The sequence below is a fragment of the Halichoerus grypus genome, chromosome 7 (assembly GCF_964656455.1).
Source record: "Halichoerus grypus chromosome 7, mHalGry1.hap1.1, whole genome shotgun sequence".
NCBI classification, from domain to species: Eukaryota; Metazoa; Chordata; class Mammalia; order Carnivora; family Phocidae; genus Halichoerus; species Halichoerus grypus.
The window spans coordinates 46,493,436-46,508,174 of NC_135718.1; the positions used below are offsets into that span (position 1 = coordinate 46,493,436).

Consider the following 14,739-nt stretch of genomic DNA (forward strand, 5'->3'; position numbering starts at 1 on the left):
CTCTAAATTTAGTCCTGAGGCTAATGAAGGGTTCAAGGGTACAGAAGGGGGGCACACTCCCCAGGAGCCCAGATCTTCACGTCCAGGGCTCCATTCTAACCCCGAGAAGCCGCTTTGCAGCCTATGCCCCTTAGACCCTGGCACCCCAGGTGTCCAGCTCTCTGGCTCTGCCACTCGGGGCCCTCCCTCATCGAGACCCCAAGTTACCCTTCCGTTCAGTGACATTTATCTTCCATTAACTTGCATAGTGTTTTTCACAACTTCTCTTTCTAGTTATAGACTGTAAATTTTCTCTTTGCTGAGTCTTGTAGCTGACTGGCTATTTTTCATTATATTTGTAGGGCTCAGGGAAAAAAAAAAAAAAGGCAATCCCTTTATTTGAGAATCCTGACATTTATTAGCATAATAAAACTCTCAAGATGAAATTGCAGTTTTCCAGACAGTAATTTCATTTGCAGGACAACTTACAAGGAATTTATTTTAAGGCCAGGTAAAGCCTAAAATATATGAGACATGCAGAAAGTGCAGGCCCCAAATAAAATGAAGTAAATGTGTGAGGCATAGAAACCTCAGCTGTTGTCTCTCACGTATTAATTAGGGGTGACAGGAACAACAGCTCAGGGGTTCGGGTTCTCAGCCCAGCCTGCTCGGCTCTCAGAGCTGCTGCTAGTGCTTGGAATAGGAAGTTTCTTCCAACACCTTGAAAATCATCACACCATATTCCCCTGCCACATCACCGCTAATCCCAAAATAATTGTTGCTGTTTCTGTGGTTGTTAGCAGCAATGCCTCTCATTTAGACAGAGCTTTCATATTGCTCATTTAAGTGACCCACCAAAAAAAAAAAAAAAAACTAGTGGCGGCCACACAGGAATTCCTCTTCTCGGGTAGACTGAGCCTTCACAAGGTTGAACGTCTTGAACAAAGTCACATAGTTTGTAAGTAGCGCGGCCAAAACCAAAATTCGGTTCCTCTGAGGCTACTAGAATGGAAGACTATTACAAGAAAATCTAACCATAATCGGTGAAGGTTTTAAAGCATCTTAGCATTCAAGAAGCAAGTTTCCGCCTTCTCTTTTATGAATTCGGGGGCCCTGGGAGAGAGCAAGACAGAAGCCAGGTTGCGAGGCTGACGTTCTCGAGCACATTTATACGATGGGTCCTTACCCTGGCTTCCCTCAAAGCCAGAGCCTGTGGCAAACACCTATATGCTGCCACTTAATTCAGGGGTGGCCAGCCCAGAGGAGCTGCAGAAGGAGGCAGAGGAGGAGGAGGGACAGACGGGAGGGCGCGGACCTCATCTGGCCACTCCTTGGTTTCATCCTGACGAGTTGCTCCATCTTGCAGGACTGTCTTCTCAGAGGTCGTCAGAAGAACTGCCTGTCCGAACAGCCCCCCAGCAGGAGGAAGGGGGAAGAAGTAATCTACCAGCTGCTGTCTCCCATTGATCCAAGGTTCGCTGCACATGCAGAGTTAACTGCCCTGCTCTTGATGGGTGCACGGTGTCTTCAGCAACTGCAGCAATAGGAGATGAGGGGCCCAAAGCACCACATGGGGCAAGGTGGCATTGGCTCATCTCACATGAAGCTGATGGACCCCGTAAGGAAGAACAGAGTCCAGGCAGAACGCCTTGCAGTGGTAGTGACCAGGGTGAAGCAAGTGGCCAAGAATGTGAAGAGTAGGGGAAGCAGGAGGTGAAGGAGAGTGTAAGTGGTGTGGTACATGACTGTCAAGTAAGGTATGCCCGTCCACTGACAAGGATCAGAGCCCATCCATCCTTTCACTCCCACCAATATGGTGCTGCCAACATTAAAATACCAGTAAGTCCAGGGTAGGGAGTTGAACACAAGTCTGCTTGATTCCACTAAAATATTCCCACCATAACACGCTGTCTCTGATTGTCCATAAACGTGAGAACCTGAGTATGCACGAAGACACTATCCCTGAGAGTTACTGGCGAGTCACTGGAAGAATCTCATTGATATGAAAACCATACTCAGATTAAGTGAACACAAGGATCAGACTCAAAATGACCAGGAAGGCAGAAGTAATCATTTGGGTAACCTACATCAAGAGGGTAAAATCCTAGAGAGCAAAGGCTTTCTTGAATTTATAATTCATCCCAGGTTTTGGGCACATCTATGCGAATAAACGAAACCACTGACTCAATATTGCAAAACCAGGGTCAAGATATGCTTCCAAGACCAAGGATGGGTGGCAGAAGAAGAGGCCAATATAGAAGGCAGGGCAGTATCAGCCGCCTATTCTGGAAGCTGGGTCTCAGAAGCCTTAGGTAATTATTCCAATGATAAAATCAATGAGGGCAATAATGTACATCATTAAAGATGTAGCATCTATATTTTCCATATAAATCCTTTACAATATTTCTTCTATACTCTCCATGACTTTATAGACAGAACAGGTAGGAAATTACTTACTAGAAAACATTGCTGATTAGTGTTGGAAGACTTTCAGAAGAATTGCATTCATTCAACAAACATTTATTAAATGTCTACCATAGGTTAAATTCAGAGTTCGGCACTGGAATTATTTTGGATTATTAAAACATGACCCATGTGCTCTAGGGGCTCAGCTTAGGGTGGCCATGGCAAATAGGCTTCATGAAGTCATAACTAAACTCTTCATGAAAGAGTTGCATCAGCTATTAGCAATTTCTGTCCTGGGCATTGGGACGGGGACCAATAGCACATATATTTCATATCCCTTGAGACATACTAATCTACTTAATCCTCTGGATGGTGGTAGATCTTCCAGAAGGCCATAAGGATTTGAGCTGGGAAGTTCTTAAGTTGAGTTCAAAAACTGGATGCCCAAAGAAGTCCAATTGATAAGGGAGAGGGGGGAAGGAATCATTCAAACAACAGATGGTAGTCTGGTGGGCTGTCCCTCTGTCCACAGGGTTCCTGCAGCAGCTCTCCCCCTGAAACAGTGATAATTTCCTCCTAAAAGGAAAAACAAAAAGGAAGAATTACTTATAACCAAGCAAGGGAAATAAACATCCACCAGAGAGAGGCCAGTTCAAGATAGAAAGTCTATGAATATGTATCTGCCTCCTCCTCACTCAAATTTATAGAAATGACAGAAAAAAAATCTGCTTTAAAAAAGAAATAGAGCCATATTGGGAAAATGGAAATAAATCCAATATGGGAAAATAAGAAGGAAGGCCATCAACAAAGCCAAATGTTAAAGAATACTTGAAAACCAAAAGACCTACAGGATGAGATTGTCAGAGGAGTGAAGGTGAGGCAGGGGCTGGAGCAAATATCAGAGGGACAGGCTGGGGAGCCCTAGACAGTAGAGGTCTTTGCCTCGGGCAGATGGGAAGTGAGGAGAGGCACTGCCCTTCGTTGGGAGGCCAAAGAGTCCACAAAAGCTCAGACATTCCCATGCCCAAAAGATGAGCTGTCTTTAGGGCTGTCAACTCCAACCCTTACAGCATGGAGAGAATGGATTCGGGAAACAGGGACTGTATCCATTGATGGATAAATAGGAAATTCAAAGTTCAGACACCACCTCATAACTCAAAATGTATACATACTTAAGGAAAATCATACCCATAAAAGAAAGATGCCAACTCAACAATAGAACTGACCCCTAAGAAAATATCAAGTTTATAAAACAAACTGAAAGAGCTTTTCAGGGATGGGTATGCATCTCCTCAATGGAATAAGAAGATAAATCATTCATGAAATAAGAATGGGCTATTATTTATGGGGCATCTGGGTGGTGCAGCCCATTAAGCATCGGACTCTTGGTTTCAGCTCGGGTCATGATCTCAGGGTCGTGAGATTGAGCCCCGTGTCAGGCTCCACACTCAGTGCGGACTCTGCTTGGGATTCTCTCTCCCTCTCCCTCTGCACCCCTCCACTCATGCTCACTCTCTCTCTCTCTCCCTTCCTCAAAATAAATAAATAATTCTTAAAAAAAAAAGAATGAGCTATTATTTTTTTTAATTAAAGAAGCTGCAAATGAAAAGAGTGCCCATTAAATAAAAATAAAAATTTCAAAAGAAGACCTGAAAAGCAGGATAGACATAACTAAAGCTCAATTTAACTGCTGGAAGAACTGACAAGTCAGTAAGAAAGGAGACATCTAAGTAGAAAATGGACAAAGGACAGGAACGAACAATCCACAGAAGAAATCCAAGTGGCCATTAAACATATAAAAAGATCCTCTGTGTCAGTAGTAATTGGAGAAATGCAAGCTAAACAACAGTGAGATAGAGCATCTGCCCGTCTGATGGGAAAAAATTAAAATGACTGATAATCCCCAGTGTTGGCAACAGTGTGGGGAAAAAGCCTCATCAGTTTTGGCAGAAGCACAAACTGGCGCTATGTTTTTGGAGGGCAATCTGGCAGATCTTTTCAAATTAAAATGTGCATCATCTTCTATCCAGCAATTCCAGTACGACGGATCCATCCTAGAGAAATACTGTGCCCAAAGGGACCTAGACAAGCAAAGCTCTGGGGCCCCGTTTGTGATCATGGAAACCTGGAAGCTATGTAAGTGGCCATCAAGAAAAACCACGGGGCACGCGTACGGATGTGGTTGGTACATGTACTCAATACAAGCATTTCAGTGACAGCCAACGTCCTGATAACTTACAAATGTCAGCTGTACTGTTTCAGCACTTTACACAGTGATATCTCAATGAAACCTCCCAGGGACCCTAAGGAGGGGAGTGCTATTTTGAAACCCATCTTACTGATGAGAAAACTAAAGCACAAAAATTTCAGTAGTTTGCCCAAAGTCACTCACAGTAATGAAGTTGGGATTTAAAATTTAGCAGCCCACTTCCAGCGACCATGCTTTGAAAAAAAACACCATATGCTATCTTGATCCTGCTAAAAAATCAAATTGCTGAGCTATTGGTACAGAATTGTCCGGTTTAATCTCACCCCACTATCCTTATTTTTTAGAATTTCCCTGGATAAACTGGTACATTTCAGTTTTTTCTGGAAAATCCTATCTTTTTTTTTTTTTAAATCTCTATCCTATTGGTATATTTGTTGGGTAGAGAATTGCATTAAATTTTTTTTTAAAGATTTTATTTATTTATTTGACAGAGAGAAAGAGACAGCAAGAGAGGGAACACAAGCAGGGGGAGTGGGAGAGGGAGAAGCAGGCTTCCCGCCGAGCAGGGAGCCCGATGTGGGGCTCGATCCCAGGACCCTGGGATCATGACCTGAGCCGAAGGCAGACGCTTAACGACTGAGCCACCCAGGCGCCCCTGCATTAAATTTATAATTAGAAAAAAAAAAAAAAAGCATTGTCTGGTTTATGTAGAAAATAACAAAACTATGTACTTCCTTATGTACATAAATTTCTGTGTTAATGCCCGGGAAATACTTGGATAGGTACATGGCAAACTAATACTTTAAGGTGGAGAATGGAAATGGAGATTTGAAATGGACAAGGCATTCACCTTGTATTGTACTTCATTATTCTTAGAACATAATCATAAATTAATTGTGTAATTAAAACTTTAATTTATATACGCTGACCACCAGATCTCCACATGGGCATAGATGAACCCCCTCTTCAGTGTAAGAAACTACATTGGAAGTCTCCAACCCTAGATTTGGAAGAGAATAAAGACCTTCAAAGACATCTGTTCTAACCTTCCAATGCAAGAACAATAGCATAGCTTCTCTGAGAGATGGACTTTTTTCCTGTGTTTGAACACTTCCTGGGACAAGCAGCTCATCACTGCTCAAAGCAGCTTATAGTGGGCAGGGAAACCAAATATCATGGTAGAGAGGAAAAAGCCCAATCTTTAGAGGCAGACGGCCTGAGGATTAACTCTCAGACCTCGTGGTGCCAGCCATGAAAACTTAGGGAAGCTATTCAAGCTCCCTGGCTTTGGTCTCCTGATCTGTGAAATGGGACTAGTCTACCTCCCTCACGGAGCTATCATGATGAGGAAGCGAGAACATGGATGGACAGCACTAGGCATCATGCCTGACACAGAGAAGGTGCCAATATCCACACAGGCCCTCCCTTTCTCTTTCCTAGAGTTGTTAGAAAGCTCTTCCCAACACGGGTAGAAAACTGCCCTGAACCTGGTTAGTCCAGTTTTCCAGGAGTCCTGTCCACCCAGCGTCTAGGTATTTGTAATTAGGTAATTTTCTATGTGCTTTACTTAGAAGGTCAAGTCAAGAGCTGTCCCTAGAGCCCTGGGGACATCCATGAAGAAAAAACAAAACCAATCCAAGAGTTCCTATTACAGCAAAAACCCAGTGAGATGTGAGTCTGTGAACCTTGCTAAAGCTGCAAAGCTCAGGTAGATGGGGAGCGACCACGACTCTGTCTCTCGGAATCCCTCTCCCACCCTTGTGGCTCACCGAGTTCCACCTTTGGCTTTCTCCCAGTTACTACTGTGCTGACAGTCACATTAACACAGAAGTTGCTTCTTTCTACATATATCGTTTGGAAGGCAACATCTTTCCTCATGAGAGGTCTACAGTAGGGGGACAAATAACAAAGAGAGTTCTGGAAAACAAGAACTTCCACACCACTTCACAGTTACAGAGTGCTGTTATGGACATTGCCTCATTTAACAGTCATGGGATCTGAACTATTATTTACATCCATTTGCCTGGTTAGGATGGTAAAGTTCAGTGAGACTAAGGAAGCTGCCCAAAGTCATACACGGACCACACACGTACGTATCCTTGTAGTTGGAACAAGAGGCATGGTAACTCTACTAGAAAAGCTTCTCAAGCCACAGGGTTGACAGCTAGGCTTCAGCTAACTCTACAAAGCTGCCAGAGGCCCGGCTAGAACGTCCTCAAGCAGGACATCCTGGGGATGTGTTGCAGGTAAGCCGCGGGCTTGGACAGAAGGTGCATCAACTAGTCCCTAAGTGTTGACCATAGGGAGAACTCGGATACTTGAGGTGAGAAGAGGCTTAGGGACCAGGGCTGGAGGGGCCTGCATTAGTCAGAGGGTAAGCCAGAGAGAAGAACAGCAGGCCCCAGAGCCTGTCTAGACCATCTCTGCTCTCTCCCACCCCGATGTCCCATATCCCTGTGATCCTGCAGACCTTCTGGGGCTGCCTGCTCTCTCTCCACCCCATCTCTTAGAATACCTGCAGCCTGGCGCTCCTTCACCTCAAGTTCCTCCCAGTCCTATCTCCTGACCAGCAGCCCTGTGAAGGATACCTTGTGGAAATCAATGAGATCGGTGAGCGTTGCGTGGCGATTGGGGTCCACTCCCAGGAAGCTGTAAAAATCCCCAGAGGCATCCACAAGAAAGTGCTTGAACCCTTTCTGCAGGCGATAGGAGAGGGTGTAGCCCCAGATTTTCTCACTGACCCGGACCAAAAATGCTCCCTCCGTCATGTTCTCGAGGAGATCTTCTGCATCTTCTCGGCTAATAATTCCTGGTTTAAAAAAGAAAAAAAATAAGTCCGTAGGTTCAGCAAACCTTTCCCCTGCCACTCTCCCTGACTCACCCCTGCCCTTCAGCCTCCTTCCATGGTGTCAGGAAAGAGGTGGCCTCAGGAGCTGTCCAGCACTTACTTACCTCATTCCGCCCAGAGCAACCAGCTGTGAGCCTGGGGGCAGAGTTTCTACTAGCACCTGAGTTTAGCACGCTTTCCTCCAAATTAAGCCACACTAATTTGGATTAATTGGGTAAGCAAAGAATTAGCAATGAGCCAGAATTAGAGCATCTATCGATTACAAATACAAGTCAGCAAGCACTGCCCCGTGGAGAGCCTTAAGAGTCCTGCTTTAATGACAACAGCAGAGTGACTCAAGATTACTACCCCAGTTATCTTGCTGGTACCCATGAATGAACACCTGAAAACAGTAGGTCCTCTTAAGAAGTGAAAAGACTTCCTCCGCCCACCTGTGGGCATTGGGAAACCAGCTCAAAGGACAAAATTTTCTCAGGTTCTGCGGTCCTTCATGAGGATGTGGTTTCACCACAGTATGGAGGTCGGGTCCAGCCCTGAAGTTACTGATTACTTGTCAGTGGCAATCCCCAGAAGGGCTTTTTGGGAGCTGCTGTCCTCTGGATAGAGCATAGGAAGCCATGTGTGGGGGGACCAGTCTCGCAGGGCAGGGCAGCGGGAAGAGGGCGGGAGCCAGAAGGCCTAGGTGACCTGCTCAACCTGCCTTTGTCTGGGCTCCGTGATGCTCAGCCAACTCCTCGACTTCTCCAATGTCCTCTGACGTTTAAGTGAGCATCTTAATCCATCTACTTCAAGGGCACATTACAACTTTCAAGTCAGCTAAAGAATTTGAAAGCATTTCATAAACTGAGAAACACTGTGGAAATGTTGGCTACTGTTATCATCATATTTGGGGAGAGAGGAGAAACGCATGGTCCTTTTCACACACCCACTTGGTTACCCTGTGCATACACTCCGTGGGATCTTTACTGACGGTCACATAGCAAAGGGGTAGAAGGTAGCCGGGCTGTTGGTCCCTGTGACCCTGAGAGGTACTGCACACTTGTGACCTCTCCCCTACTGCACCCTGGTGCCTTTCTCAAGCTTTCCTGTACGTACTCCCTGCTCCCCCCCAAGCCCCTGCCATTGCTCTCCTATTTATAGGAGGTGGGGCAGGACTTTCCTTGTGCCCAAAGCAGAGGACATAGAGGCCACCACACTGTCACATGTCCCCCTTTTAAAGACAGCCAACACAATTGGGGGTCACCTCCATCCTCCTTGCCCAGACTTATCAAGAGGCAATCAAGTGAGCCACCCTCTCCCCAGCCAGGCTATGTAAGTAGGAAACCAGGGAGAGGGGAGGGGGAGGAAGTGGGGAGCCCTTCTACCACAGGACACCTGAAGAATCGCGCACAATTCCCACGTAGGCAGGAGGAAGCACCGGGAGGATGTTAGTGCCTTCAGCCAGGGAAGCAGTGACAGCCAAAAGAGGACCAAAATGGCCACCTGGAATCTGTCAGAAGACTCAGCACCGTCCCTCACCCACCTCCCTGCCCCAGTGCCAGAAGACCTAGACACTAAAGGTGGCTGGGGCAGGGAGAAAAGTAAGAGGAGACAGAGTAGAGCCAAGGGCCGGGAGGAAAAAGGACCAGAAAATGTCACCCCCATCTCCACTCTGCCCACCTCAAGCTAAAGCCCAGACCAGACTGGAAATTGGGGAGGAGAGAATTGTTGCATTGGGCAGGAGCCTGAACAGTCAAACTTGAATAGGACTCGACCTTTTAATATCTGAAAGCGACCAATAACACCAAAAGGACAATGTCATGTGTCTGCCATCTAAAACCTTTGAATAGCCTCCCCGGACTCTGGCAGACTCCAGGCTTGGGAACGACAGACACGGGGCTCTGGGACCCCACCCACCCACCTCTCTAGGCTCATTCACTCACTCACCTTGTGCACCATTGCTGCTCCTTCCCACAAGCCCCCTTGTGCAGAAGCTTCATGCCCGTCCCCGGCCCCCTTTGTCCCAGCTAACCCTGAATCCTCCTCTTCTCTCCTGGGAAGCCCATGCTGCTGGTCACCTACACTCTACCTTTGTGCAAGTGAGAAACAGATGTCCCTCTGAGTGGTGGACTTTGAAAAGGGTGCCTCTCTGGGCCAAAATGGCCAAGCTCACATTTCCACATTTCAACCCCTCCTGCTCACAACCAGCCCCCTTGGCAGGGTCCCTTTATTCAGTGTGCAACCTGCTCCATCCTGTCAGGAAATCATCGCTATCCCAGGAGGCTGCACGGGATATCCACCTTTGAGCTTTCGTAACACCTGCCCAGATGCTACAGTGTATTAGTAAACAGCCTGTGAAGGGCTCGAGGATAAAGCTTGTGGCAACCGTGGGAGCGCGCTGCTCGAGCCTCCCTCAAGAGAGACTCTGCTGCAAGGAACAGTGTCCAGAGCTGACAGCCCCCAGCCGCTGCTCAGGATCCACCGCTGAAGCGTGTTCTGCCCCAGCTGCTTCAGGCACAGAGGGTACAGGACCCAGTGCCCCTGACTCAGAGCACAGAGGGTTCTATGAGCACAAGGCTACGGAAGCTGCCATTCTACCCAGTGTGGGACTCCTCTAGTGAGCAGTCACTGCTCAGGGCTTCCCATCAGCCGGAGCAAGACTCTCCCTGAGCTGTGTTCCAGTAGCAGGCTCTTCCTCCCAATGACCCTTCCTTCCCACCCTCCCTTCATGGGCGTCAGGCCTGCACCTCATCTGAAGACTCTCCCCACCTTCTCCTGCTCCCTCTCCCCTTTATCCTTCATGGGCATTTCTTCCAGGAAATCTCTTGTACTTCTGCTTCCTGGAAGACCCAAACTGACACTGAATGCTGACCTTTGTGCCCCAAGCATCTGGAATGTTGGGGGGCTTGTTTGGAGCAGTAATCAAGAGCAAAGACTAAAATCACAGCTCAGGTGGACATCTGGGTGGCTCAGTCGGTTAAGCATCAGCCTTCAGCTCAGGTCATGATCTCAGGGTCCTGGGATCGAGCCTCGCATCGGGCTCCCTGCTCAATGGGGACTCTGCTTCTCCCTCTACCTCTGCCGCTCCCCCCTGTTCATGCTCTCTCTTGCTTTCTCTCTCTCTCAAATAAATAAAATCTTTTAAAAAATAAAAATAAAATCACAGCTCAGGGATTTGTTCAATGGGTGACCTTGGGCAGGTTACTTAAGCCTCTCTGAAACCCAGGGCAGTGTCCTCATCTATTAAGTGGTACCATTACTCTTACCTACGTCATAAGGTTGTTTGAGCCTATGTTAAATTAACGTGTGAGCATGCTTGCCACAGTGCCTGAGGACACAACGCCTATCTAATACACATAACTAGTTTGTCTTGGCTACACCAAGCGTATCACTCATGTGCCAGGGTTGGATGTCACTTCGTCCTGGGAACAGCGATGGTCATAGCACTGCCAGGCTATGCTGCCCACACCCACGCACCCAGTCCCTCCAGACAGAGGCTGTGGCGGGTGACCTCTGATGGGGACTGCTTGGGTCCCGGGGCCCCAGCCTGCACCATCCCTGGCAGACTCTCCTGCGAACTCTGACCCCACTCTTTGATACTTAGCTAGAAATCAACAGTATAATTTGGCCCAAGGCCAAAAGTAATGCAGCCTCATAGTTGAGGATGGCATAGACCATTCCATAGAAAACCTGACCCCCAGGAGAATTAGTGGGTGGCTGGGAGGCCTGCAGGACACTTACAAGGAGAAGCTGTTACACTTCTCTGCCCACTCATACTCTGCGCTGGACTCCCTCTCTCTCTCCGTGGATCACCTCTAAGCCAAGTGTACTGGGAACTAAGCACTAATCATACCCCATCCCATCCCACCTCTGCCCCTTCTAAACACTCTACGACCTCTTGGCTAAGGAAAGAAGGGAGGGCCTCACCTCACCCCTTCTGACTGTGGAGCAAGCACACTGCTCCCCCGGGATCATGGAAACTTTCTGCGTCTGCCAATGACCAGGGCTGGCCGAGGGATGCGGCCTTACCACACAGTGCTCCAGGGTAGCTGTTCGGGAATGATGACTGCAGAATGCGACCGTAGATCCCTTTTGAGCCAGTTCTCACCTGCCAACATTGGGCAATGTAGCTTTTCCCGCAATTTCTCTCCTTCCTCCCTTCAACAACTATGTATTAAGCACTCTCTAGGAGCCAGGCCCCATACTAGGCACCTGGGAATCGGCACTGAATGAAAAACAGTTCCTGCCTTCCAGAAGCTTTGACTCTGGACAGAAATAAAGATCGACAGGATTTTTTTTTTTTTTAAGAAAAGGCTCACTGTAACGAGTGGTGATCAAGGCCCCAGGTGCTGCACGAGCAGCTGGGGGAGGCACCCCACCCAGCTCTGGTGCCAAGGGGTGGAAGCGACAGCTAGACTGAGACCAGAAAGGTGAAAACAGAGGCGCGAGGCAAGAACTTGTTTGCAAAAGAGATTAATTAGCACGTGGCCCGAGGGAGGGCCAAAGTAGGAGCCGGGCAACAGCAATGGTGAGATACGTAGAGGTCGGCAGGGGCCAAGCCCCCAAGAGCTCTCTGTACCATTAGAAGGATTCTGGACTTAATTTCGAGGGCCATGGGAAATGACTGATGATCTCTAAACAGAGAAGAATGTGAGAATGTTCAAGGATGAAAAGACGGCTCCAGGGGTTACGAACTAGACAGAGAAGAGTATGAGAATGTTCAAGGATGAAAAGATGGCTCCAGGGGGTATGAACTAGAGGCACACAAGCCAGGGATCTCAATGCAGTGAGGGCTTCATCATGTAGGGATTGCTTCATAGCTACATTTCCCCAGTTGTAGCGCTGGACTCCAGCTCCCAGACTGAGTGTCTGCCAGAGATGGCTTCTATGTTGACGCAGGGGGGCAAAAGGACACACCAGGGGTTACCTAAGAAGCCCCCTGTCACAGCCAGCCCTGGACACCATCCAGGGACTCTGTGGCCCTCATCCCCTTCAGTCCTCCTAACATCCCGATCATCATCAGTTCATAACTGAGGACGCCGAGGGTCAGCAAGAAAAGTGACCTATCCCAGGTCACAGAGCTAGTAAGTGGTGGGGCCAGATTTTGAACTCAGGTCCTCGGACTCCAAGTCCAGTGCTCTTTGCTCTACACCATGTTTTCACATGCACAGGACAGTAAGAGCTGCTGTAAAAGACACAGAAGGAGGAGATTAATGTGACCTGGAGAAGTCAGGACAGACCTGAGAGCAGCAACGAAGGGAGATGTGAAGCAGGCCTCTGGGGCTGGGTAGATTGTGGGTACAAGCCGTAAGCAGAGCTGATGACGTGGGAGGGGAGAAGGAGGGACGCAATGAGTGAAGAGTCACAGCCAAGACTAAGAAGGACACCCCCATGGCATATTTATATAAATGGAACATTAGAGAAGCTTAATCTAAGTCTCAGGACAGGAAGGAGACGCAGAGGATGGGCTGAGAGGTCTAGCACATGTGCGATCCGGATCCCAGAGAATACAGGCGAGAGGGAGAGGAGGCCATATTTAAAGAGTGAAGGACTGAGGATTCATCAAAGACACGTTGCAGTGAACCTGCCCAAAGCGACTTAGTGTCTCATTCTGTCAGCCAGAGAGAGAAGGCAGATTATCTCCAAAGAATGAACCATTAGACTGATGGTTAACTTCTCAGTTACAACAGTAAAAGCCAGAGGACAATGGGATAATATTTTCAGTGTGCTGAGAAAAAAAAAAATAACAGTGTTTAATGAAACTATCTTTCAAGGAAAAGGACAAAATAAAGACATCTTCAGAAAAAAAATTTGAGAAAATCGACTATCAAAGATAATCTAAAGGACATACTTCAGGTGGAAGAAATTTGAAACTGAACAGAGAATCTGAGGGGCTAGAAGGAATGATAAGCATAGATCCTGCAGGTGAATTTAAAAAGATATATTGACTTACAAAACAATACTAGTAATGGATAATTTGAAGATTTAAAGAAAGGACTGCCATACTGACAACATCTGATCAGTTGAGAGTAGAATCACTGTTATGTGTCTTGAGGGGGAGCCTGTGTCTTGAGGGGGAGCCTGGCTGGCTCCAGCGGAAGAGCATTAGCCTCTTGATCTCGGGGTTGTGAGTTGGAGCCCCACGTTGGGTGTAGAGATTACTTAAATACATAAAACTTTAAAAAAATAATTTAAAAAATTCTGTGTGTCTAGAAAGAGGGTAAAGATATATATAGCAACTTGAGAATATGTGAAATATGCATGTTACGCCCTCTCAATTAACCACTGAAAGATAGGCATTGAGAGCGGTGTAGCCTCCGAAGAGCAGAGGTGGACAAATGCAACAAGGAGAAGTTTTTTTTTCAATGAAGCGTGAAACAAGCTAATAACTAAAAAATAACTACGCTATAGTTCCATTGGTACTAAAGTGAAAAGCTCACAAAGCTAAAGGCTACAGTGCTTGGAGATTAATATACAAACAATAAATGAAGCAAAGATCTGATAGAGCAGATATTCGGGAGAGGGATGGCATCTGGTGGAAGGACCAGGGCGACCAAGGTCAGGGGCACATAGGTGCTTCCAGGATGGCTCGTGTTTCTGCTTCTGAAGCTCTCTTCATGCCCTTCACATCTGTATGTGCGCACACTGTATACATTCGATGTTTAATATTTTAAGGATTTAAATATCATGGCTCTGCACCTCCCCACACATCATGCTATGACATTCATTCAAAGTTGGTCAATGTCCTTTGAGGGATGGGGAGGTTATCACCCAGAGAAAAAAAGGATCACTAATGAGCTTTAAATGTCAGTGTTGGCTGTCTTGGGTCCCTAGAGCACAGTTCTCCGCCCTGGCCCACTCTGACAGAGTCTTACTAATTCATTTTGGGTACAACAGACATGAGTAACATTTACAATCTTCCCAGGTAATTCCAATACGCAGCCAGGTTTGAGACTGACTGAGCTAGAGTGTAAATGGTCTTGCAAACCAGGGCTGGCAAAGATGTAAAAAGTGGATTTTTACATTCTACAAACTCCCTCTATATTTCGAGTAGTACTTGGAGATCTAAACACAGTTTTATAGACCTACTCTAGAGGGGACAGAGGTAGGGCCTGTGAGAAGACCCTGCAGACGGGAAAGAGCTTTTCCTGGGCTGGGGTGGTATCCCACCTCTATCCCCTCCACCGAGGGGAAGAAGGACTAAAGGGAGGGCCCCCACTCATGTTCCTGCACCCCACAGAGAAACTAGAAGAGTCCCGTATCCCAATTTTGTGGAGAATCTAGCAGGAGCCATGCGCCAGCATAATGTAGCCACAAT

General features: G+C 47.1%; 1 protein-coding gene across 3 annotated transcripts in view; it reads right to left on the reverse strand.

The window, feature by feature from the left end:
• Positions 1 to 373: 373 nt before the first annotated feature.
• The window catches only part of SH2D4B (SH2 domain containing 4B), a 62,418-nt gene continuing 48,052 nt past the window's right edge, over positions 374 to 14,739 (reverse strand). For 2 of the 3 annotated variants that reach the window (XM_036089774.2, XM_036089775.2), the window contains exons 6-7: positions 7,183 to 7,403; positions 374 to 2,961 (exon numbers count right to left, since the gene is read on the reverse strand). In XM_036089774.2, coding sequence (XP_035945667.1) covers positions 2,869 to 2,961; positions 7,183 to 7,403 — 314 coding nt within the window. In that variant the 3' untranslated portion in view covers positions 374 to 2,868. The remainder of the gene's footprint in view (positions 2,962 to 7,182; positions 7,404 to 14,739) is intronic. The other variant, XM_036089778.2, reaches the window with a different exon arrangement.